General features: G+C 43.2%; 1 protein-coding gene across 1 annotated transcript; it reads right to left on the bottom strand.

Moving 5' to 3' along the window:
- Window positions 1–1,167: 1,167 nt before the first annotated feature.
- On the bottom strand, window positions 1,168–26,344 carry NLRP9 (NLR family pyrin domain containing 9). The gene is given in 12 exon segments (XM_027619339.2): window positions 1,168–1,300; window positions 2,257–2,427; window positions 2,879–3,049; window positions 4,330–4,412; window positions 4,414–4,501; window positions 7,271–7,441; window positions 12,341–12,508; window positions 17,949–18,104; window positions 19,608–21,004; window positions 21,006–21,163; window positions 22,596–22,881; window positions 26,309–26,344. Coding segments are annotated over 12 exon segments (3,018 nt in total).
- Window positions 26,345–26,503: the final 159 nt, after the last annotated feature.

Below are 26,503 nucleotides of genomic sequence, written 5' to 3'. Positions count from 1 at the left end.
GTCAACCAGGCTGTCCTTTATTTTCAGAGTTTGCCCTGGGAAGAATAAAAATAGCACAGATAGAGGGATAGCGTCAGAATTATTTAAAATCAAGAGAGGGGCCAAAAGCCAAATAGAAAATTGGGCAAAATAATAAAAAGAAAATTCACAAGATAGATGAGATGACCCTGAATCATATGTATGTTATTTATGGCAAGTCTGTCAATAAGTTATTCTTCAAGATTGGTTTGGATATTCTATCTTTTTTGCATTTCTGTATTATTTTTAGAGGAAGCTTGCCAATTTCAACAACAGCAACAACAAAGACAACACAAGTGGGATGGATCGTGACTGGGATTTGTCCGCTCCTTAGATCAACCAGGGACACATATAGGGTCAGGGAGTGTATGGAAAATCTCTGTACCTTCCTCTCACTTTTGTGGTAGATGTAAAACTTCTCTGAGAAATAGTTTGTTGCAAGTTTTCAAAATACTCAACAAAAATTAAGTTCTATATAAGGTCAATAAGGCATGAACAATTTCTTATAGAGGCAACAGAAAACCAGACAAAGTTTAATTAAGACAATGAGGTATTTACGTATATTTGAAAAAGAAAACGTTGGATTAAACTGTGTAACATTTGGAAAAGAGAATACTGAAGTTCTTTAAAAGGCTATTGGAGTGGCATATTCTAAAGGGTAAGTACAGATTTGGAAATGTATTTTTTTTTATTAGACCATGAAACTGATCAAATGCAAATTTGAACAAACTAAAAATGGAAAGTTTGAGTGGGTGCTAAATGTAGTGATAGCAATAAAATCTAGAATCTATAGATGCATTCTACCATCGCTTCTGAGTCAAAATCGTCAAAGGATTGTGGTTCCTTCAAATCCAAGCCCCTGCTTCCCAAGACACTCACTAAGAAAATAAAGTCATGCTTTCTAAAGTGTTCATCCATTTTAATGTATTCCTCTATCACAAGCTAAGATGGGAATTTTAAAGGTGGGGATGGGGGCTTAGGCACAGATGGCACATCCACAGTCATACCACTAGGACTCTAAAGGGACAGGCCTGAAATCACAGCCCCCACCACCATGAATTACAGTTTACAGGACAGGGTGTGCTGGGAGGAGGATGGCCCACTGTGACCAAGGAGAAGGCTTTGTGAGATTTTTGAGGTGTTCCCCCGTCAGGTGAGCACACCCCCGATCCTGTACTCTTCGTTGACCCAGAGAAGATGGGAAATGGTCAGGTGGGGATTTTTCTCTTCCACAGCAGTGAGCAGCGTCTGAATCTCCTCATCAAAAGGAGATTTGCAAAGGCTGGGAAAATAGAAATAAAGGTTTCTTGACTCTACACATGATTGTTCACCTCTCTACATCCCAGTGCCTACTTCTAAGCCATTCTTCCCGAGAAGTGACTGGCAAGATCGTTTTGAGTGTGCAGAGAAAGCACGTATTTTTCCTAGAGGATAGGAATGTGGAGAATAGGGATGTGATCCACTCTGTTCCTCCTCAGCATGTCATCCAGGGGCCTGGCGTATGGAGGGCACCCAAATATTCATTCTACGGATGTCAAATGCATACACTTCACATGCAAATGTGACTTTCAGAACAACGCCGACTGCTGCACTTCCAGGAAAGTGCCTCTGGGTCAGAACTGCTCAGCCCTTTATAGATCCAGCCACCATGTCTGAGCTGATGTTCCTTCTTTATGGACAATGTGAGCAGGAGGTGGTGTTTACCGTAAGGCAGTGGTTCTTGCCTGGGGCAATTCTGCCCCTCCGGGGACATTTGACAAGATCTGGAGATGTTCGTTTTTTTTATTTCAGGGAATGGATGTTATAGCTCTTCTGTTTTAATTTTCAATTAATTTATTATTATTTTATTGAGATATGATTGACATAGAACATTGGATAAGTTTCAGGTATACAACACATTGGTTTGATACATCTCTAAATTGCCAAATGATTGCCAACTTAGCATTAGCTAATACCTCCATCATGTCACATTATTATAGTTTCTTTTTTGTGGTGAGAACAACTGAAATCTTGTCTCTTAGCAACTTTGAAGTTCCCATTTTTGATCATCATGACTGAAGGAAGGTACTATGGGCATGTAATAATATGCAGGGAGAGGCCAGGGATGCTGCTCAGCATCCCGCAATGCTCAGGACAGTCCCCACAGCAAAGGACTCCCGACCCAAATGTCAGTCATGCCAAGACTGGGAAAACCTACCATGGGCTGATTTGACTCTGAGGGAAAGGACATCCACTCACCAGAGCTGCTGCAGGGCACAGTCTGGGTGGTTCAGGGCCTCACACAGCACAACCACCCCATCATGGTCCAAGCTAATCCAGTCCAGATCCAGGCTCTTCAGTGATCTGCAGACAGTGAGAACCGAGGCCAGGGCCTCATAGCAGGTACTGATGAGCTGACACATTTCCAGCCTGCAACAGGGAAACACACACCAGAAGGCACACCACTGTGAGATGCCAAATCCCATGCCTCACAGGGCACTTTACAGTCTAGTCTAGTGTTTTTCAACCAAGGACACTGTGTCCCCTGGGGGACATGTGGCGATATCTAGAGACATTTGACACACCTGGGGAGTAAAACTGGCATCTCATGGATAGAGAGAAGCCAGGGATGCAGCTGCATATCGTACAATGAGCAGGACGAGACCCCCTTCCCCACCACAGCAAAGAACTAACCAGTCCCAAATGTCAATAGAGCCAAAGTTGAGCAAGCCCTGGCTTCATGGGATAGCATTTTACTTACCACATCGTTCAGGACACACTTGTTCTTAAACTTGCTTCTTTTATGTACCACCAATCCTTGAGGTTTTCCTATTCTTGAAATAGGTACGCCTTCTCATAAAGGCAGTCAGTGGACACTCACCCAAGATGCTCTACTTTACAGTCCGGATGCTTCAGAGCTTCACATAACTGCTCGACACCTGCGTCTTGGATGTCACTGCTCCCTAGTTTCAGGGTCTTTAGCTCTTCATTGCAAACAAGAACAGCAGAGAGGTCCTTACAACAGAGAGAAGTGAGGCAACAACCCACCAACCTGGGGGGAAATACACACCGACAGACACAATCATGAGGTCCCACCTCACAGAGCTTGGCTTGTTTTCATTTATTCATACGAAGGAAGAAGTACCCAAGTACTTCTGAGATGGTGATGGTGATGGTTCCATGACTTCACGGGCCTCCATCTTCCTGCCCAACATGCTGGACTGCAATTCTGCTGCCTGTCTCTGCTCCCCTTGGGGCCTCGGCTCCCGTTCTCACTGATTGCAACACTCCTGCCCAAATATCAGTGGGGTTACCCCTTCACCTCCTCCGAATCTCTAAACAAATGTCACCTTTGGTGAGGACCTCCCTGAATATTTTATATAGTCTTATGTCCCTAGTCTGTGCCCTACCTCTGAGCTCCCCACAGTACTTACCACCTGCTAACATATGTGTACATATTTTCATGAGTCTGACATATACATATATGTGTGTATGCGTCTCTGTGAGTCTCAAACAGGAATGATTTTTGTCGCTCCTCCCCACCCCAGGGGACATCAAACAATGCCTGTAATTTTGGTTTGCCACACTGGGAGAGAGGGTACTATTGACATCTAGTGGGTAGGAGCCAGAGATGGTGTTAAACACCCTACAAAGCACAGGACAGCCTCTCCCCACAACAAAGAATGATCAAAGCCAAAATGTCATTAGTGCTAAGATCAAGAAACCATGATATATACACATATACTTGCAACCCACACTCGTGTGTGTATGAGTGTGGGCGTGTGACACTCCATAAAATTGACAACCATGGAAACAGAGATACTGGAGCATTTCATTTACCAATTCATCTTATTTACAGTGCCCAGGAGAAGCCGTGAATGATATCTATGCTATATGCCTTCTGCCATCATTTACTGAGCACTTGTTTTGGGCAAGCCATTGGTAAGAGTACTTTACATATGTTATTCCCTCTGGTCACCGCGATTCTTTGATGTGGGAAATGTAATTATCTTCATGTCACACTGGAGGAGAGGTGAGGCACCTCACAATTCACCCAGCTAGCCAGGGCACTTGGGACTCCATTTCTGGTCTTCTGGGGGCCAGAGACCCTACTCCAGAGTAGCGTGTCCTACCAAGTCCTGTCAAGCTCTTTGGTCAAGCTCACACACGTCAGTGCCACTGGACACTCCCACAAGTATCAGGCAGGGTCAACGTTCAGCCTTGCTTTCTTTCAGCAGACCCCATGATTTTACCCCTTCCCATTTCCTTCCCAGGATGCTGATATCCAAAAAAAAGAACTCTGTCATTCACGTAAATCATAGCCAGATATACCACAACTGCTCAATATTGCAGTTTGGATGCTTCAGTGCCTCACAAAGAGGTGCCACTCCATTATCTTCCAGGAAATTTGACCCCCAGATCAAGAAGGGACAGGAATTTGTTGCACAGAAGGACTTGGGAGATGTAGTCACAGGCCACAGAGGTGAGGCAACAGCACATCAGCCTGTAAAGACATACACACACACTCAACTGGTCAACCCACTCAAGCTCTTCTGGTAATATTTTCATGAAGCCACATGCAAAATTTGCAAGTCATTCCTCATATTCCATTGTCATCTGAGAAAAGTAAGAGGATTAGAACATGTAGCAGCTGCAGAAACACAGAAGCAAAAATGTGGAATATGGAATAGGGCTTCTCAAATTCCAGTTCTCAGATTCCAGTTCCAAGTCAGATCGCCATCAGCTGGGTAACATTAGCCAAAGTCATCCCTTCTCCATGACATGGCATACTTATTATTTGGTGGAATGTGCTGGATGACGTCCTACTTAACATGATTTTTCTTTTAAAATGTTATTGAAAAATTAGTTTTGTGGTTCTGAGTTCTTGTATAACCACTGTTGGAAAGTTGGAAAATAGTGGAAGGCATAAGATACAAGTCACAACCTGGTAGCTCACAGCTGAACGTGACCCCTGGATGTAATGAATTTAGGTGACCTTATGTTGAACATCTTTTAAAAAAAAATTAGCAGTCAACATTTGAGAACCAAGAGATTTCACATGGAATTCCACACTTCTACCTCCCACAGGCAAGCCAGCTACCTGGAATTCCACGGCAGATGGTCACATGGTGGAAAGGAGCAGAAACTCTCCTGTGGGAGAGGCAGGTGCTTCCTAACTCACCAGCACCCCCACCCAGCCCCTCTCACTCCAGCTGCTTACCTGGGCTTCAGGGGGCCCCTGAGCGTGACCTCTGGCAGGAAAAAAGCATAAGTTCCTGATAAGCAAACACAGCTCACCTGTGATGGGTTTTCCTTCTGGTCTTCTCGTTTTGAGATCAGAAAATGGACACATCATTCATACTTTTTTCAATGAAATAACCATTTTCCAGCATTTTGAAAATTCACTAATACTTTAATGGTTGCATAATATAAGATCCAGTGGCTTCACTACTCTATGCACTCCCTGAATATCTCCACTTGCATTCTTTACAGTTTCTGCCAATTTAAGTTATACTGAATTACTGCCTTGCACCCAAAAAATTTTTTTTGAAGTCCTGAGGCTTCCTTTTAGGATTTTTCATTTCGCTTTGACTTATTTGCTAACTTTGAAAAAAACTCACCAAATTAATACTTCGCATCATAGTATAAACTTGTCCATTTTGCAGAATCCTGGCCAAGTGAAATATATTTCAAAATTTTGTGCATTTGTTGTAAAGGGTATCATTTTGTTGAACATTTTTGCTTTTAAAATTACTAGTGACATTCCTCCATGTTCAGTAGTCTTCCATTTAAAAAATTTTTTTATTGAAGTACAATATAGTGATTCAACAATTCCATCCATTACTCAGTGCTCATCATGGTTAGTGTGCTCTTGATCCCCATCACCTATTTCATGATGTCACCCATCCTGCCACCCACCTCCCCTCTGGCAACCCCCAGTGTGTTCTCTGTATTTAGAGTCTGTTTTTTTGTCTCTTTTTTTCCTTCTTTGTTTGTTTACTTTGTTTCTTAAATTCCACGTATTTTTAAGGAATAAAGATTCAAGTGCAAAAACAAATAAACAAAAAACCTCATTAAGTGATATATCTTGAAGAACTCTTTAGAAAAATACAGCCCATTTTAATTACCAGTCATTGAGTACATGTTAATTCTATTCATTGTGTAATACCAGTCAGTTATTTAATAGCCAAATCTTTCCACCTTCCAATGTGTCATTTCTTTCATACCCTTGAAGATTTTTCATTCTAATCTTCACAGATCAAAGCTTTTCTTTCTTTCTTTCTTTCATAGTTTGGTTTCGATGTTTAATGTTCTGGGAACATATTTTACTGTTGATTTTTCTTATACAGTCTAGAATGTCATCTCAGTGATAGTACTCCTTCCCTCTACTGCCTTAGATGCCACTGTGTGTGCATGTGTGCAATGCATATGTCTATATGCACACATACATGCACACAACAAAGTTGTGTGTCTGGACTACACATGCATGCACACGGATTTGGTATTCTTGCACCTGTCCCCACTTTAAGGCACAAGAGCAGGGCGCCTGGGTGGCTCAGGTGGTAAAGCGACTGCCTTCGGCTCGGGTCATGATCCTGGAGTCCAGGGATCGAGTCCCACATCGGGATCCCTGCTCAGCGGAGAGTTTGCTTCTGCCTCTGACCCTCCCCCCTCTCATGCTCTCTCTCTCTCTCATTCTCTCTCTCAAATAAATAAATAAAATCTTTAAGGCACAAGAGCAGTCTGCCTGATTTAACACGAAGTTGCCCATGTGGCCTCACTGGACAAACAGAGAATCCACTCTACCGCTGCCCTAGTCAACCGCCTGAAGCAGAGGATGCAGTTCACTCTGTATGTTTGCAGCAGGAGAGAAATGGCAGCTCTGGAGAATCCCAGTAATAACCTAGAACGTATGAACCCTGTTCCTAAAAGGAATTAGATGAATGCCTTGTCTCAATAGTCCCCAGCACCCAGTATATCAAAGGCATGGGTCCTTCACGATAACCAGGATTTACTGGGCTCTCAAGTAGACGAGATGCACCTAAGGGCAGGTCTCGCACTCCTGAACTCAACCTCATGGCACCTCTATAGAGGAGGTGTTTGAGTTGGCTGTTTTTCTGACAGGGCAACAAAGGCAGGGAGAGTCAGGTCTGACTACAGAGTCTGTGTTCTACGGGCTCCCTCAGTGAGCATTTGGTCACCTTGACTATCAAGGGGTGCATGTGCACACTTTCACAGTCTCCCCAGAGCCCACTTGCCCAGACAGACTTACAACAGTGTCTCCAGCACACAATCTGGGTTCTTCAGGGCATCACACAGTATCAGCATGCCTTCGTTCCTCAGGGGGTTTTCTACCAGGGAGAGAAGCTTCAGCTTCTTATTGCAGACAAGGACAGAGGCAATGTCTTCACAAGCTTCTGTTGTGACGTCACACATTCCCAATCTGCACGTGAGACATATGTGGGACATGACCACAGGCTTCGAGTTGCTCATGCAAAATTGGCCATGAACCACATCCCAGCCTCTAGTCTCACACCAGCAGATCCGCCATCTACATTCCAGATTTTAAAAGCACAAGTGTAATTACATGACTTTATTTATTAATCCCTTATTGCTTTCCACCAAAGCTAGGGGGAAAATCTGAGCCAGTGGTTTCCAATAGGGAAAGATTTTTCACCTCAAGGGGACATTTGTCAGTGTCTGGAGATATTGTTGTTTGTCACAATAGGGAGAGGGGTGCTATTGGCATCTAGTAGAGGGAGACCAGAGATGCTACTCAACATCCTACATTGTTGTGGACAGCCCCCAACAGCAAAGAACGATCTGAAGCTCAAAAAGCCTGATTATCTGATTGTCTGTCAATAGTTCTGAGGCTGTAAAACCCTGGTCTGAGCCTTAATGCAGTTTAAGCGAATATCTCATAGGGGCTCCTGGCTGGCTAGTTGGTGGAGAGTGTGACTCTTGATCTCAGGGTTGTGAGTCCAAGCCCCACACTGGGTGTAGAGATGACTTAAAAATAAAAAATCTGGAATCAATTCAATTTACAATAGCACCAAAAAACCATAAGATACCTAGGAATAAACCTGACCAAAGAGGTAAAGGATCTATATCTAGAAACTACAGAACACTTATAAAAGAAATGGGGGAAGACACAAAGTTGAAAAAACATTCCATGCTCATGGATTGGAAGAATAAACATTGTTAAAATGTCTATGCTTCCCAGAACAATCTACTTTCAATGCAATCCCTATGAAAATGCCATTGACATTTTTCACAGAGCTGGAACAAACAATCCTAAAATTTGTATGGAACCAGAAAAGACCCCGAATCGCCAGGGGAATGTTGAAAAAGAAAACCGAAGCTGGGGGCATCACAATGCCTGACTTCAAGCTATATGACAAAGCTGTGATCACAAAACATCATTGTGTTTTGGCAGAAGACACAAAAACAGACCCATAGATCAATGAAACAGAATAGAGACCCCAGAAATGGACCCTCAGCTCTATGGTCAACTAATCTTTGACAAAACAGGAAAGAATATCCAATGGGAAAAAGACAGTCTCTTCAATATATGGTGCTGGGGAAATTGGACAGCTGTTCACAGAAGAATGAAACTGGACCATTCTCTTACACCATACAAAAAGATAAACTCAAAATGGATGAAAGACCTCAATGTGAGACAGGAATCCATCAAAATCCCAGAGGAAAACATAGGCAGTAACCTTTTCAACATTGGCCACAGCAACTTCAAGACATATCTCTAAAGGCAAGGGAAACAAAAGCAAAAATGAATCTTTGGGACTTTGTCAAGATAAAAAGCTTCTGCACAGCAAAGGAAACAGTCAACAAAATTAAGAGGCAACCCATTGAATGGGAGAAGATATTTGCAAATGACATTTCAGATAAAGGGCTGGTATCCAAGTTATATAAAGAACTTCTCAAACTCAACACCCAAAAAACAAATAACAAAGTCAAAAAATGGGCAGAAGACATGAAAAGACACTTCTATGAAGAAGACATACAAATGGCTAACAGACACATGAAAAAATGTTCATCATCATTAGCCATCAGGGAAATTCAAATCAAAACCACATTGCGATACCACCTTACACCAGTTAGAATGGCAAAAACAGACAGGGAAAGAAACAACAGATGTTGGAGAGGTTGTGGAGAAAGGGGAACCCTCTTACACTGTTGGTGGGAATGCAAGTTGGTACAGCCACTTTGGAAAACAGTGTGGAGGTTCCTCAAAAATTTGAAAATAGAGCAACCCTATGACCCAGCAATTGCACTCCTGGGTATTTACCCCAAAGACACAGATGTAGTGGAAAGAAGGGCCATATGTAACCCAATGTTCATAGCAGCAATGTCCGCAATAGCCAAATTGGAAAGAGCCACGATGCCCTTCAACAGATGAATGGATAAAGAAGATGTGGTCCATATATACAATGGAATATTACTCAACCATCAGAAAGGATGAATACCCAACTTTTGCATCAACATGGATGGGACTGGAGGAGATGATGCTAAGTGAAATAAGTCAAGCAGGGAAAGTCAATCATCATATGGTTTCACTTATTTGTGGAACATAAGGAATAGCAAGGAGGACATTAGGAGAAGGAAGGGAAAAATGAAGGGGGGGATATCGGAGGGAGAGATGAACCATGAGAGACTATGGACTCTGAGAAACAAACAGGGTTCTAGAGGGGAGGGGGATGGGGGGATGGGCTAGCCCGGTGATGGGTATTAAGGAGGGCACGTACTGCATGGAGCACTGGGTATTATATGAAAACAATGGATCATGGATCACTACATCAAAAACTAATGATGTATTGTATGGTGACTAACATAACATAATAAAATGAAAAAAAAAAAAAAAAAAGAACTTCTCAAACTCAACACCCAAAAAACAAAGAATCCAATCAAGGAATGGGCAGAAGACATGAACAGACACTTCTCCAAAGAAGATATACAAATGGCTAACAGACACATGAAAAAATGCTTAACATCACTTGCCGTCAGGGAAATTCAAATCAAAACCACAATAAGATACCACATTACACCAGTTAGAAGGGCTAAAATTAACAAGACAGGGAACAACAAATGTTGGCAAGGATATGGAGAAAGGGGAACCCTCTTACGCTGTTGGTGGGAACGCAAGCTGGTACAGCCACTCTGGAAAGCACTATGGTGGTTTCTCAAGATGTTAAAAATAGAGCTACCCTATGACCCAGCAAATGCACTACTGGGTATTTACCCCAAAGATACAGATGTAATAACAGGAGGGGCACATGCACCCTGCTATTCATAGCAGCAACGTCCACAATAACCAAACTGTGGAAGGAGCCAAGATGCCCTTCAACAGATAAATGGATAAAGAAGATGTGGTCCATATATACAATGGAATTTTACTCAGCCATCAGAAAGGATGAACACCTACCATTTGCATCAACATGGATGGAACTGGAGGGGATGATGCTAAGTGAAATAAGTCAAGCAGAGAAAGACAATTATCATATGGTTTCACTCATATGTGGAACATAAGCAGTAACATGGAGGAGTAAAGGGGAAGGGAGGGAAAAATGAAGTGGGGGAGAATCAGAGAGGGAGACAAACCATGAGAGTCTCTGGACCCTGGGAAACAAACTGAGAGCTGTGGAAAGGGAGGTGGGTGGGGGGATGGGGTAACTGGGTGATGGGTGTTGAGGGGGGCATGTGTTGTGATGAACACTGGGTGTTATACGCAACTAATGAATCATTAAACACTACATCAAAAACAAATGATGTATGGGGCGCCTGGGTGGCTCAGTGGTTAAGTGTCTGCCTTTGGCTCAGGTCATGATCCCAGGCTCCTGGGGTCGAGCCCCACATCAGGCTCCCTGCTCCACAGGAAGTCTGTTTCTCCCTCTCCCACTCCCCCTGCTTGTGTCCCCTCTCTTGCTGTGTCTCTGTCAAATAAATAAATAAAATCTTTTTTAAAAAATGATGTACTATACAGTGGCTAACTGAACATAATAAAATAAATAAATAAATAAATAAATAAATAAAATCTTTAAAAAAACACCAGAGCATCTTGGAGGCTAGAGCAGGTTTCTCAATCTCAGCACTACTGACATGTTGAACTGGAAAGTTCTTTGATGTGGGAGCCATCCTGTGTGTTGTGGGATGTTGAGCAGCATCCCTGGCCTCCACCCACTAGATAAGCCTGTAACATCCTCCCAAGGCAATGATGACCATCAAAAATGTCTCCGGACACTGACGTTCCCTGAGGGAAAAAACTGCCCTCTGTTGAGAACTAATGATCTGAGAAGAACCTGATTTGGGGCACCTCTCACCCCCAAAACAAAACTGAAGTCAAGCATACGGATGGTCTGTTCCAAAGAGGCAAAGTTTCCAGCAATAAACATCTACACTGACCCCTGGTTTTCTAGATCTGTTGCCCAGTTCTTATGGTAAAGTAGAATATTAAAACCTTATGCAAACGACATAATACGAAATAGAGCAAAATACTAGGGAATTCTGTAAGTTCCCCCTGAGTAGAGAGAGCTAGAGTAGAGGAAACAAATGTCATGATATGGAAACAGCTCAGATGAGGAACAGGATCTATAGAAAGCTTGTGTGTTCGAACAACTCTTATGCATGGCATGTGCCTCTGTCTCCTGAAGAATCTTGACTGAGTTACAATTAACAAAGTGTATATGAATCCATTAATTATATTTGCAACTGTTATAGCAAAGGAGAGATGCTGAACTAGGAGAGAGAAGAGCATATTTTGCTCTTTCCAGGTGGGTTTAATGATTTGGTTTTGTTGATTGCTACCTCTATGACTTCCCCCTTTTGCTTTCTGCTGAAATATGGATTGAGGCTGCCTAGAAACCACCCAACCATGGGAGGAGCATCCCAGATAATTTTCAAGAGGAAGAAATGATTTGGGGCAAATGGCTTCCCTTCTGACCTCCATGTAGTCACCTACCAGATTCACAAGAGCACACTTGTGATCATTAATATGATTTCTCATTTTAAGATGAGTATGAATATCTTCAGGGGGGAAAAAATGGAGTTCTGGTTTTGGCATGGTTGACGTTGAGGGTAGAACCAAGAAGAGGCAGGTCAGGTGTCCACAGGAAGTGAGGGAGAAGAAAAAGAAGAAAGAGAAGGAAAAGAAAAAGAAGAAAAAGAAAGGAAAGCTGGAACAAACTTTCTGAGAGGTCTGGAGATGCTGAGGTGAAAAGTTTTCAATGTAGGAGACAAATGTTGATGGGGGAAGGAAATGGGCATATTCAAACTGTGAATTCCGTGCTGGACAAGAAGCATCCCCACGCACGGACAACCTGAGACTTACGTCAGCTCTTCTATGCTGCACACTGGGTGTTTCAGCATCTCACACAGCTGCCTGACATCCATGCGGGAGAGGCCTGTGCCATGAAGGTTCAGGTATTTCAGATGAGGGTTGTGAAGAATGGCCTTATGCAAGTAGGGGCCACTTCCAAGGTGAGAAGCAAAATTATATCTACAAAAGTTGGGGAAAAGGTGGACTCACACCATGGAGTCCAAGCACAAAGTAAGAACCACCCAACCTCTCCTGCCTGCCACACTTAGGTTCACAACACCGTTAGACACCTGGTTACTCCCACCTATATATTCTCTCTCTCTGGGATTTTCAGACAATGGACAAGCGCAGAAACCCAGCCGCTGGGTCCTCTCCTGTCTCTCCTAGTCCTTGCACATCTGCATACCACCACACACACTAACAGGGAGGCGAGCCAGACTGATCCCATATTAAATCCTAAGCACCATCAGGATGAGGACACTATGCTTATGTCTCTTTGCATCTGCAGCTCTAGCATGGAGCCTAACATAAAAGGGAGATGCAGTATTTGAATTCATGCACGAGACTGCACTCCCCAAAGAAAGGATCCATTTGTTTAAAAACTATGGGTTTTTTTTTCCCTAAAGGACACAATAATAATAACAACAGAAGACCATCTCTGCCATTGTTGAAGAACCAGTTTCCAGGGTTATAGAAAACTGGACTCTAATTTTTGCTTTTCTCCTGGATAATTTTGCAAGGTTGGGCAAATACAGATTAACTTCTTAGTTTCTTCATGAAACAAATAGTATCATGATGGTTACAAAATTAAAATTTAGGGGCGCCCGGGTGGCTCAGTCGGTTAAGCATCTGCCTTGGGCTCAGGTCATGATTCTGGAGTCCTGGGATCGAGCCCTGCAGCGGGCTCCCTGCAGCCGGAAATCTGCTTCTCCCCCGGCTCATGCTCTCTCCCCAGATCGTTCTCTCTCTCTCTCTCTCTCTCAAATAAACAAATAAAATCTTAAAAAAAAATACAATACCATTGACCATATTCCCCATGTTGCTTCCCTTATTCCTTTGACTTCACTAGAAACCTGTATAATGAGCTTGCTAATCTTTTTTTTAAAGATTTTATTTATTCAAGAGTGAGTGAGAGAGAGAACACAAGCAGGGGGAGTGGCAGGCAGAGGGAGAAGCAGGCTCCCCCCTGAGCAGGCAGCGCAACATGGGACTTGATCCCAGGACCCCAGGGAACATGACGTGAGCTGAAGGCAGATGCTTAACCAACTGAGCCACCCAGGCGCCCTAGCTTGCTAATCTTTCTTTAAAGTTTTAGGTCCAAACCCTATAAAAATCTAAGTTTATCTTGATGACATTAAGACAAATGGTTTCAAGTTTTTACCTCCTTACTAGGGCAGAAGTAAGCAATTCTGATAGTTTTCCTGAACTTAAACACAACTCCCAAAAGCTATTTACTTTAGTAATCATTTGTCAGTTCTACAATTGAAAGGGTCCCAGTAAGTGCCAGGAAAATTAAGTTAAACAAACTCCACACAGGGATCCATTACCATTGAAATTGGTAAACTAGGAGGGATAAAGAAGAATCTGAAATACTACCAAAGGATTTTTTTTTAAGAAATGACTTACAACTGAACAAGAATGAAAATGTTATCAATCTCTGTATCTGCAAGTAAAATGAGTCAGGCAGAGAAAGACAAATACTGTGTGTTTCCACTTTTATGTGGAATCTAAAAACTAACTCCTAGATACAGAGAACAGATTGGTGGTTGTCAGAGGGGTGAAGGGGGTCAAAACATATGAACGTCCAGTTATAAGATAAATAAGTCCTGGGAATATAACGTACAGCATGGTGACTACAGTTGATAATACTGTCATGTATATTTGAAAGCGGCAAGAGAGTAGATCTTCAAATTCTCTTAAAGTTTTTTTTTTTAAGATTTTATTTATTTATTTGACAAAGAGAGACACAGCGAGAGAGGGAACACAAGCAGGGGGCGTGGGGGAGGGAGAAGCAGGCTTCCCGCCGAGCAGGGAGCCTGATGTGGGGCTCGATCCCAGGACCCTGGGATCATGACCTGAGCCGAAGGCAGACGCTTAGCGACTGAGCCACCCAGGCGTCCCCAAGTTTTTTTTTTTTTTTTTTAAGATTTTATTTATTTATCTGAGAGAGAGAACACGCGAGCGAGCATAAGCCGGGTGAGGGTCAGAGGGAGAAGCAGGCTCTCTGTTGAGCAGGGAACCCGATGCAGGCCTCAATCCCAGGACTCCAGGATCATGACCTGAGCCAAAGGCAGAGGCTTAACCGTCTGAGCCACCCAGGCACCTCTCTTAAAGTTCTAAAGAAAAAAAATGTGTCACTCTGTGAAGTGAAGCACCAGATCACTTCACAATGTATACATTTATCAAATCATCATGTCATACACCTAAAACTAGTATGGTATTATATGTAAATTATACCTCCATAAAACTAGGGAGAAAATCTCTACTCTACAAAGCTGGATTTGAGAAATAAACCAATAGACTCAAAGAAATAAGGAAAAAACATCTCCAATATTCAATGTGCATTCTCATCATTAAAGGGTACCATTAAAAGGGAGAGGATGTTAGCCTCAAATTTACTCCAAGTTTGGACTCATAGAGTCTCTTGGAAAAGCCACTGGACACAATGACGTAGAGAGAACAATGAACTCAGCTGGACAGAACAAGACACAGAAGCATGAATAAGCTAAGAAATCAGTGAAGTGGTCCAAAGTAGCCACACACGCTTCAGTAACAATTTGGTGTTTTGTGATACCTACATGAGAGGTAGCATTGCTGTAAGATGGGAGGTGGGTAAGTAACAGAAGAAAGGCCCACACTCTAAAGGCATTCCCGGAGAAAAATACAGATACTTATCGACACAAGATCTTCTGCTTTAAAGGATGATCCTTAAACTATGCAACCACCACAAACTACCCATGCCCTCTCTTCATCCAGCAAATCCTGACCTTCCAACCGTGGGCCAAGGTGTGTGGAGGGTATAGCTGTGAATGGGATGGTCCAGGACCAGACACTCACAGAACTTGGCATCCCATACTCAAGAGAGATGCAAGACAAAGGGGAAGACACAATTTCATGACAAGAGCCACAGGATGCAGTTATGGAGTGACTGGGGTGGGGGCTGCTCAGTCTGGGGGAGTGGAAGTCAGAGAAAGCATTTGGAAGCCCTTGCCAAGTGAAAGTCTAGAGAAAGACTGTCCAGAAATGAGGAGAGCCAGAACAAAGTTTCCAAAGCAGAAATGAGCTTGGTCAAGGGCTTGAAAGAGAGTTACTGTCCTCGGGCCACAGCCTGATGTGGAGAATAAATGAGGGAGAAGGAAGGGATCAGACCATATAGCCATGCTCTTCTCTTCACGCCCAGTGGAAATTTTTTTCCTAGTTATGGGAAATCAAATTTCCCAGAAGAAAACAAAAGTTCAATGACCCACATTTTACTCTGTGTGGGGTCTTTATCAGTTCATTTCTCAGTCAGTTTCCTTATCTGAAATAAAGAACCCATTTTCATAATACAGGGATCCATTCATTCACTCAACAGATATTTAATGAGCCCCTACCAAGTTCTGTGTTTTGCTAGCTGGTGGAGATATGAGGACAAAGAGGTATCACCTCTCCCACCATGGTGGTGTACTCAACACAGAAACACTGTCCCCAAACCTTCCCTGGCTTCAGTGACCTGCTAGGACCCAAAAGACTTGGCATATAGTTGCGCTCATGGCTATGACTGATTACAGTGCAAAGACAGAAAGCAAAATCAGCAAAGGAAAAAGGCACAAGGGCAAAATCCAGAGGAAACTAGGTGCAAGCTTCCAAGGGTCTTTGCCAATGGAGTCGCCATTGGATGTGCTAAATTCCCCCAGCAACACACCGCGACAATGCACGTGAAAAGTCATCTACCAGGGATGCTTTTTGGAGACTCAGCACCCAGGGTGTTTATCGGAATGGTCACAGAGGCACCCACTGCCCAGCATGAGACAAAATCTCAGACTCACAGAAGGAAAGCAAGTCTTCAGCATAAACCACATTGTTTACACAGTATGGGAACAGCGAGCCTTTCTTATCAATTAGGGTGGTGGGAATTCTCCCCAAAACCCAAGTTCCAACATGCCAGCCAAAGGCCAACCTAGCAAGCAGTCCTTTCTAAGGACAACAGTCTCAGACCTACTATATTAGCTCTTCTGCACAAAGACAGCAACCAATAATTAGATGTGTGATAACTATGACCAAAAAAAAGACATATAAAAAGTGTTTTGGGAGCATAGAAAATCTTCCATGAAGAAGTGAGCTCTGGGGCACCTGAGTGGCCCAGTAGGTTAAGTGGCCAACTCTTGATTTCGGCTCAGGTCATAATCCCAGGGTCCTGGGATCGAGCCCCACTTTTGGGCTCCCTGCTCAGCAGGGAGTCTGCTAGAGATTCTCCCTCCCTCAGCCCCTCCCCCCCACTCTCTCAAATAAGGAAATAAATCTTTAAAAAAAAAGAAGTGAGCATTGAGCTGAAGGAGGAGTTACATTTAAGCTGAAAGAGATAAACTTCTGGGGGTGAAGAGAAGAGCATGACCCAGGCAAACCCAGATATCCAAAGTACCAGGGAGTAGCTGTGTGCTCCTCTGGGCTTCTGTGTGTGATCTGTATTAAGGTGACAGTGAGACCGTTTGAGGATTAAAAGGAAACAATACAGATAAGGAATGTGCCTAAAGCGGCCGCCTCTGTGCTAAAGAGCTGTTTTATAAATGCTGCCTTGTCTCTATGTCTATTCTTATTATTTTTCTCCTTCATGAACTTAGGGCTATTTTCCCATTGGTCCCTTCGTTACCTGGGAAACATCTATTCACCCATCAACATCCCAGCAAGTGTCACCAAATTCTCTCTGTGGCTCTGCAACCACTACATTTAAAACATCTGTTAGAGTCGGGCACCTGAGTGGCTCAGTCGTTAAGCATCTGCCTTCGGCTCAGGTCATGGTCCCAGGGTCCTGGGATCGAGCCCCGCATCGGCCCCCACGGGAAGCCTGCTTCTCCCTCTCCCACTCCCCCTGCTTGTGTTCCCTCTCTCGGGGTGTCTCTCTGTCAAATAAATAAATAAAATCTTTAAATAAATAAATAAATAAAACATCTGTTAGAGGAAAACCCCAAATGTACCCCCAAACCAAAACACACATGGTCATGTAATCCAAACGTAAGACTGATGTTCCTGAAATGCATACTCTGCTTTAAAAACTTACACTTTCTTCGTGTCAACGTGAACTTGTAGCTTTCTACTAACAGTCTACATGCAAGCGAGCTGGCGCCCTGAGAAGGGGAGTGCTCTCTGGCGCAGAAAACCAAGCACTTCCCCATTAGTGCTTAGAAACTGACCTGTGGTGACTGGGGACTGAGCCCCTTGACCATGTTTGGTTCTGAAGTCCCCCCCATTTGCCAACAGTTTGCTTCTTGCTCAATAAAACATTGGTATCAGGGAAAGTGTTCCAAAACTTTTCTTGAGACAGTGGATTGTAGCTCTGTGCTTACACATTGGCCTTTCCAAAAAAGCCAGAGTAGAAAGAATGAAACTCAGTTACTTAAAGAACGGGTAACATCCGACTTACATGAACTTTTGGAGTTTACAAACAGGCTGAGCCAGAGCCTTACAGAGAATCGCCAGGGAGGCTTCACTGAAATTACAGTTGTCCAAATCTAACGCCTGGAAGTTCTTGTTGGTGGTGAACACAGAGCAAAGGTCTCGCCAAAAGGAGAGCTTCTTACTGAGAGTACGGGGAGAACGAAGACTGTGACTCTCCAGTGGCTCAAAGCAGCTCAACACGTTCACAAAACAAGCAGGACGCCATTTTCAGGGCCCCTCAAAGCTGACCCATGGACACCTGTGCCTGAACAAGGAGAGGGCAGTCAGGTACACTGAGTCAATATGGCCTAGTGGTTAAGGAAATGGGCCCGGATGCCAGAGCAATTGGGATCAAACCCCATCTGAACCACTTACTAGCTATGTGACTCTGGACAAGCTACTCAACCATATTCAGTCTACACTTCTTCCTCCGTTAGGTGACAATGCTTAGTTGTGGTGTAAATGAAGGTTGGTATTTGGTGATCCACCAGCAAAATGGAGAACTATATCCAAAAATAAGAACATACAGGTATAAAATAAAGTCTTGGGGATGTAATGTATAGCCTGGTGACTGTAGCTAATAATACTGTATTACATATCTGAAAGTTGCTAAGAGAGCAGATCTTAAAAGTTCTTATCATGGGGCACCTGGCTGACTCAGTCAGAAGAGCATGTAACTCTTGATCTTGGGGTCATGAGTTCAAGCCCCACGTGGGGTATAGAGTTTACTTAAAATAAAAAAAAAAAATCTCATCACAAGAAAAAAAATTGTGTAACTATGTGTGGTGACGGCTGTTAACTAGACATATCGTGGTGATCATTTTGCAACATATACAAATACTGAATCATGATGTTGTGCTGAAACTCGTATAATGCTATGTGTCAATTATACCTCAATTTAAAAGACTAAAAACCAAAAGTGTAACCATGAAAGGTGATATATATATTTTTTGGAGGAGTAAAAATAATCTATTAATAGATTATTAGAACTGAAGTGTGAGTTGGTAATCTGAACCAGCTGGTGAAAAGATACAGGTTAGACCAGCAAAGAGGAGAAGAGAAGCCCAAGGAAACCACTCACAAGCTTCCAAGAGTCCCTTCCTGATGGATATGCTCAAATGCTGTGGGGGTGGGGGGGAAGCATAGTCATGGCAACAATAAAACCTGCTTACCTTTCAACCTCATATTGGCCCCACCAAGTAGGTAAAGTGTCACGCATCTTTATACAGATAGAAAAACTTAAGAACTTACTGTTCATGGTGACACAGCTAGCAAATGGCAGAGCCAGAACTCAAAGCAGTCTCTCTGGTTAAAAAAGCTGGGGCGCCTGGGTGGCTCAGTCGTTAAGCGTCTGCCTTCAGCTCAGGTCATGGTCCCAGGGTCCTGGGATCGAGCCCCGCATCGGGCTCCCTGCTCAGCAGGAAGCCTGCTTCCCTTTCTCCCACTCCCCCTGCTTGTGTTCCTGCTCTTGCTAACTCTCTCTCTCTGTCAAATAAATAAATAAAATCTTTAAAAAAAAAAGCCATGGTTTTTTTTTTTTTTTTTTTAAGTATAAGGCTCCATGAAGGATCCACTGGGACCTGAAACAAGCAACTAGTATGGCGTGTGTGGCATGGGGGGTGGGAGAAATTATAGATGGACTCACTTTGTGCTGGATCCAGAGTCATCTGAGAAGACATCTTCTAGACACAGGTGAAGTTTCTGCAAATTTGGGCAATGTTTTAGGCAGAATGCAGATATCACCAAGTCTTCTGTGTTACCAATATAAATACTAACTTCCTCAAAGAAATCCATCACTTGTACTACAAATTCTTTTTCATGGGTCTCAAACAAACTGCTGAACAATTCCTGGAAATTCACCACCTCCTGATCAGAGTTATGCTGACTTAAACTTTTAAGGCATTGGGTTATTTCCTGCTTTATCTCTTTGGCCAGGAGAAAACCAAAGGATGTCTCCAGCATGTTGGTTATTTTTTCAGTTGAAAATGCAAACAAGAATGTTATCATCTGGAACAAGTGGCCTTGGACCTGACTCGTGCTTGCTGCCACAAGCTGGGTCACACTTCCAATGGCTGGGTTAGGACTGTCCTTGGATTCTTTGAGCAGATATAACATGGAGGCACAAAACTGTTGGAGGCACACATGTATGACGGTAAAGCATTCGCCATTCCTTTGAAGGAGTCTCATGCCCATCCACATCAAGGCATCGGACTCAGATACCCCATTCCTCCTGAGGTTCCCATGGCAAAACACAAACATGCGAGTCCATATTCCCTCTGCAGCCAAGGAACACAGGCCTTTCAGTCGGGCTCTGCTCTGCTTTGGTGGACGGCTCTCATTTCTTGATTTGAATACACTAATAAAAAAGGATGCATACAAAGAAGTGGTGCTTTCAGACACAATCTCAAGGTCTTCTCCTCTCTCCAGCTGCCATTTCATACAAGTACAGACCAGCCAGTATACAAGGGGATTATGACAGAAGAGAAACAGCGGCATATTGCCCCTCACAAAACTGAAGGCTTTCAAGGCTTTACTCCTCTCGCGGAAGAAATGGTAGAAATACAGCTTCCTTTCATGTTCAGAGAATCCTGAGAGGGTTATGTATTTCGGACACTGCAATAAGAAATAATTTTTTCTCATGCCCACTGTTCCCAATGCAATAAGCAGAGAAGACTCTGGAAGCATTTTTTTCTGCAGCAAACTGCTCAGGATAATCTGCATTGGCTGTCGCTGTCTCTGGTCATCGCACAACTGAGTCATTTGCTCCAAGTCAGATTTCAGTTCCTCAAAGCTATCCAGGATGAACAGAATCCTCTCCAGCTGAGAGAAGATGTCCTCATCTGGCTCTGAAGACTGAGGCCAGTCCCTGGAGATAAGCTCCACTAAGCTGGTCTTGGTCATAGCGTTCATTTCACAGCCATTGAGGAAGAAGATAAATGTGAAACTGTCCTTCCAGAGGTTCCCCTCTGCCCATTTCAGCATCACTTTTCTCAAAAGTGTTGTTTTTCCGATTCCCTCTGGACCTTGCAAGACCACAGTGGGTGAAGGCTCTCCTGCTGGTGCTATATGCAGCATGCAGCTTTTCATACTTACACTTTGTGATTTCTTTGTAGAAATCATTGGGAACCAGAAGGCAGGTTTCCTTTTCCCATAGGAGATGGAATTTTTCCTTCATGTGATTTCTTTATGGGTTGGGTTTCTCTGAGTTCACAGGGAGAAAATACCAGACAATTAAAAAGTGCACCCGTTGACACTCAGAATGACCCTTAGAGATTTACTTGTGCACATATGTAAAGACTACTGCATGTCCACGGATGACCAGTCTCGTTAACTTAGTTTTTGTTAGGACCATAATTTATCTAAAATCATGTCCATGGAAGCACTTGACCAAAACTGGAAGCCTGTCTCAGAGTTATAGGCTACATAGTGTGAATTCCATTCCAAACCAGAAGGGGGGTGGTCTCATCTCCCCAGTAAAAAATCCACAAGCACTATATCATTTACTGAGTGTCTGCCAGGAACCAGGGTTGAGAATGTCCCTACCGATACCATGTCTTCCATGTCAATAACCCATCAAGACTCATTCTACTCCCACTTTACCTAAAAAGTGTTGGGAGAATGTTTCACTTGATTGATTTGCACTAGTGAATAAATATCAGGGTCAGGTGTCTGTCCCACATCTGTCTGACTTGAAACCATAAGCTATTTCTGTTCCACCATGCTGACCGCAGGTTAATTTCAGAAACCGACCCCTGAACCATAATGCATTCAACCTGCCCTTGTGATGTACCTTCCATGTTCAAGGCAAGCCATTACGGGAGGTCAACAAAATTACAAAAGGATCATATGACAAGGATCATACCTTGCACCGGAGAAATATATGCCACACTAGGTGAGGAATTTCTGCATGCCTTCCAAGCAAAGGGCACTAATGGTTTTGTTCAAGGATGTATGACTAGAAAACATTCTTGGGATGTACCAATGGTCCTTCCTCTCTCTGGGGCAAAGGAAGATTTGTTTCTAAAAACAGGTCTTTCTTCCCCCTCTGGAGAAATTCAGAGATGTCTCTCACTCTCTGGAGACATGCTAGGGTAAAAAGCTAGTATCTGTCTCTGGAGGGCAGCGGACAGGGCTGTCAGCAGCCATCACCTAAGATCAGGATCTCTGACTCTCTAGGTTCCTATGACCCAGATCTGCCTGAGCGCACCTCCATAGACCCCTGCTGAGAGATTCAAGGGTTAAGAGGAATGGACATGAGCATGAGTCTCATGTTCCTGTTGTGGGTGAGCAATGAACCTTCTAAATCCATCTGGGCACATGATGTCCTTTCAGACCAAACTTATGGACATGTGGCAAGCTGACCTAACAGTGGCTTGCTGCTTAGGAACTGCCTAAAAATGGGGAGACACCCCTTAGATGAGCAGGACACTACCCATCCACAGTTCATCACTAGCCCATGTATGCTCAGAGTTGGCGTGCAATTCCTCCATGACCTCCAAGTCTCCCTCAACCCACAACACATTCTCAGTTGATGGAGGATGACCACTAACTCAATAACATCACCTTCATTCTTATAAGCTCCCAGCAGACCAACCTTCCTCCATAGGTCACTGCCCCTTCACCCTACACTTACTTCTGATCTCCTCCTGAGCCTTTGTCCAGAGGTCACGCCGAATGATCTGTAGAAATAGGTTCAGGGTCACCTCCCATGCCCGCTTTCCTGGGTAATCCTTGTCCAACAACTTCGCTAGATCTTCTCTTGAAGCCTTCTTTAACTCAGTCCACGGGATTGGCTTGAGGTCAAGTTGCAGAGGCTCTTGTTTGAGGAGCACCTTAAATTTCCAGAACTCTTCCTTTCTGGGCTCTTCCAGGTACCACAGCAAGCCAAAGTCCGAAAAAAGGGATTCAGTCAACTTGTCCTGGGATTGTGAGCTTGGAAATCTCCAGAGGGAAAAAATCTTCAAAAACAAGGAATAAGTAGTACCTGAGGGAGAATGACGTGATTACAGAGATAAATCTCAGCAGTTGGTAGTGGCTTAGAATTATTGATATCCTGCATTTCCTGCTTAAAACATATCTGGCCAGCTTCACTTCATCCTTCCTCTTTTTCCACACAGCCGTACACATGAATTCAGTGCTAGCAACTAAAAATGTAGTTTACACTAAACCAGTTGGCAGGGAGAAGTGTAATTACCTAAAACCATAATAAAGCATTGAAGTTTATCACTGGGCCATGGAAGAAGGAGTTAGAATAGTTCTGTCCCAGGGCCCACCACTGTGTGTATCTCTGGGGATGCTTCTGAGAAAAGCTGACTGTTGACTTGGTGTCATTGTGGGAGCTTCCAACTAAAATTCAAAAGACCATGTTTACTGAACATTCCTTAAAGGAGAACAGTTTCTGACCTGGCTTCACTAAGTTATGAAGACTTTAAAATTACAAAAACCTGGGGCGCCTGGGTGGCTCAGTGGGTTAAGCGTTTGCCTTCAGCTCAGGTCATGATCCCAGGGTCCTGAAATCGAGTCCTGCATCGGGCTCCCTGTTGAGTGGGGAGTCTGCTTCTCCCTCTGCCCCTCCCCCCCGCTCATGGTCACTTGAGCTCTCTCAAATAAATAAATAAATAAAATCTTTTAAAAATATATCAAAAACCTAAAGCTATGTCTTTGGGGCATGAATGTTTTGCTGAATCCCTGCAAGATAGGAAACAGGGGTGCACCTGGGTGGCTCAGTCGTTAAGCATCTGCCTTCAGCTCAGGTCATGATCCCGGGGTCCTGGGATCGAGCCCTGCATCGGGCTCCCGGCTCGGCGGGAAGCCTGCTTCTCCCTCTCCCACTCTGCCTGCTTGTGTTCCCTCTCTCGCTGTCTCTTTCTGTTAAATAAATAAATAAAATCTTCAAAAAAAAAAAAAAGATAAGAAACAGGGAGCTGTGACTAACAGGGAAAAAAATCCAAATTTCAAAACGAGAGCAGGAAAAGATGAATCCCAAGGCACTCCAGCTTATATACTGTGCTCCTGGACAGAAAGAAGAAACTCTGGACAGCCATCTCAATGATGGGCAAGGAAGTACATTTCAAACAGCACTCAGCACAAAGAGAAAGGATGAAATGTTTAGATACTGTTAATAACTCTAGAAATCCCAACATCCATCTTATTGAAGTTCCAAAGAAAAGAAACAAAAACAAAAAGAACAGAGAGAACAGCAAGAAAGAAAGAATTCATGGAAGAAATCTCTGAAAATTTCACCACTATTTTCATATTTATTTTTAGGGGTTGTGTTTTATAATTTTAAAATATGTATTCCAAACAAGATAGCTTGGTGTCATATGATTATTTTTGGTGAATGGAACAATAAATTCTTTTCTATCTGGTCTCCCTTTGGTTGTCCTTATATTTGTGAGATTCACCCATGTAGACATAAGTGGTTCATTTGGATTGTTTGTATAGTAGTCCCCCGTCAGTATTCCACTGTTTATTAATGCTGCAGTTGGCTGGCATTTATATGTTTTTCTGGGGTTTTTTAGTAACATAAATGCTGCTTCTACGAACAAACTTTCACGTGCACCTTGGTGCAAATAAGCACACATTTCTCTCGGTTTGTAATTTTAGGTCACAGCATATACGGACCATCATGTTTACAGCATAATGCCCAACAATTTCCCTTTGTAAATATAATAATTTACATTACCACTAGCATCCTATGAGAGTTTCTTTGCTGTACAATCCTGCCCATACTTAGTAGAGTCTAACCCAATTTCAATAATGGAAAAAATGAACAGACACTAAACTCACCGATGATCTTATTCTAGAAGATGAAAGTAAAGAGTGGGGAGAAAACATTAAAGCATATTTGGGTTTTCCTCTTATTTGGAGGGGTATGCTTTCTTACTGTAGTACAAAGGACAAAAAAGATGTTTTATTTATGTATTAAAATTTTTAAATTTTACATCATACGTCAATGGCTAGAGCAGTATTATTCTCAACAGCCAAGAGGTGGAAACAACCCAAATTTTCATCCATGAAAAAAACCCAAATGTTCCATAACGAATAAATGGATAAACCAAATGTGCTATATACATGCCATGGAATATTATTCAGCCATAAAAAGGAATTTTGACGCATGCTACAGAATGGATGAGCTTTGGAAACATCATGCTCAGTGAAACGAGACAGACACAAAAGGACAAATATCTTGTGGTTCAACTTATGTTAGACCCCGAGAGTCTCAAATTCATAGGGACAGCAGGTGGAATAGAGAGGTCCTGGGGTGGAGGCATATAAACTAAGTGGGTGTGGTCTCAGTTGCAGGGATGAGAAAGTTCTGGAGATGGATGGTGGTGATGGTTGCACAACAATGTGAATGAACTTAATACCGTGAAACTGTGCCCTTAAAAAATGGTTAAGATAGTCAATTTTGTGGATATTTTACCACAATTTTAAAAGGAAACCCTCATGTGTCCTAAATCTTTTCTCTAAACATTCCTTTCTCCTTCCTTTTCTAGCTGAAACCGTCCCTTGAAGATACAGTGTTCCCTGAAGCCCTTTCAAATACTGGCTGCTTAGGTAGCCCCAGGACAGCCTCACAGACACTCCCTAACACCTCGCAGACCTAATCAGGCAGACTTTAGGCTCCACCACCCATTTTCTTTGGTTGTTGTGGCCACCACAGTCCCTGGCACAACCTGCCATGTTCCTCACAAAATTACACCACCTAGCTCACTCCCACTCTGATATGATGTCCATACAAAGCAAATGTCACCAACAAAGTTACTTACATGTCATTTAACATACGGTCAGGAGTCCTAGAACTTCTGGATAGTAAAAGATTAGTTCAAAGCCAATCAACCGAATTACCATAGCAACGGGTCTCAGACTTAAGTCTCCGATTTGCCTGCTGCTTGCCTTTCCTCTTTCATAATTTCCCCATTGCCAAAATTCTGTTTTTCATTTGTCTCCCCTGGTTACGTGCATTTTCACAATCAGAACCAATAGACCAACCGAGTCTGAGAAACAGCTCTTGGGCTTCTGGTGTGTTCACCCTTTCTCCTTTATTCTATGATACACGAGTTCCTCTAATTCTCCATGTCCCCGATTACATTTGAGGAAAACAGGCAGCCTGTTTCAGGTGGAAGACTCTGTTCTCTTACCTAATTTAGAGTTGGGATACACAGAGGATACACAATCTGCAAGTCTCAATGCTTTTCATGTTAATACATCCTTGTGGAATCGAAGGGGCAGGATTTGATCATTTCTGGTTCCCCTCTCCCTTGTTCTTTACGCATGCCAAACCGACAGTCAGTGTTGAAAGAGAAAAATGAAGAAGAAAGGTCAGTGAGAAGACTTCCTCACCCAGTCTGGCCCCTGGTCCTCCCGGCTGGTCCCCATCAAACAACAGCTGTGGAAACTAACACTAAAAGGCTGTGCTTGACCTTTGATTGGCCAGAGAATCTCTCCCTTCCCATTGGCTGGCATGACTCTTGATTGACTAAACTCCGGAGGTGATGTGAAACCACTTAGGCATGTTCTCTGCACCTCAGGTGTGAG

This window comes from Zalophus californianus, chromosome 17 (genome assembly GCF_009762305.2).
Source record: "Zalophus californianus isolate mZalCal1 chromosome 17, mZalCal1.pri.v2, whole genome shotgun sequence".
NCBI classification, from domain to species: domain Eukaryota; kingdom Metazoa; phylum Chordata; class Mammalia; order Carnivora; family Otariidae; genus Zalophus; species Zalophus californianus.
This window is presented reverse-complemented; position numbering and strand designations above follow the sequence as displayed.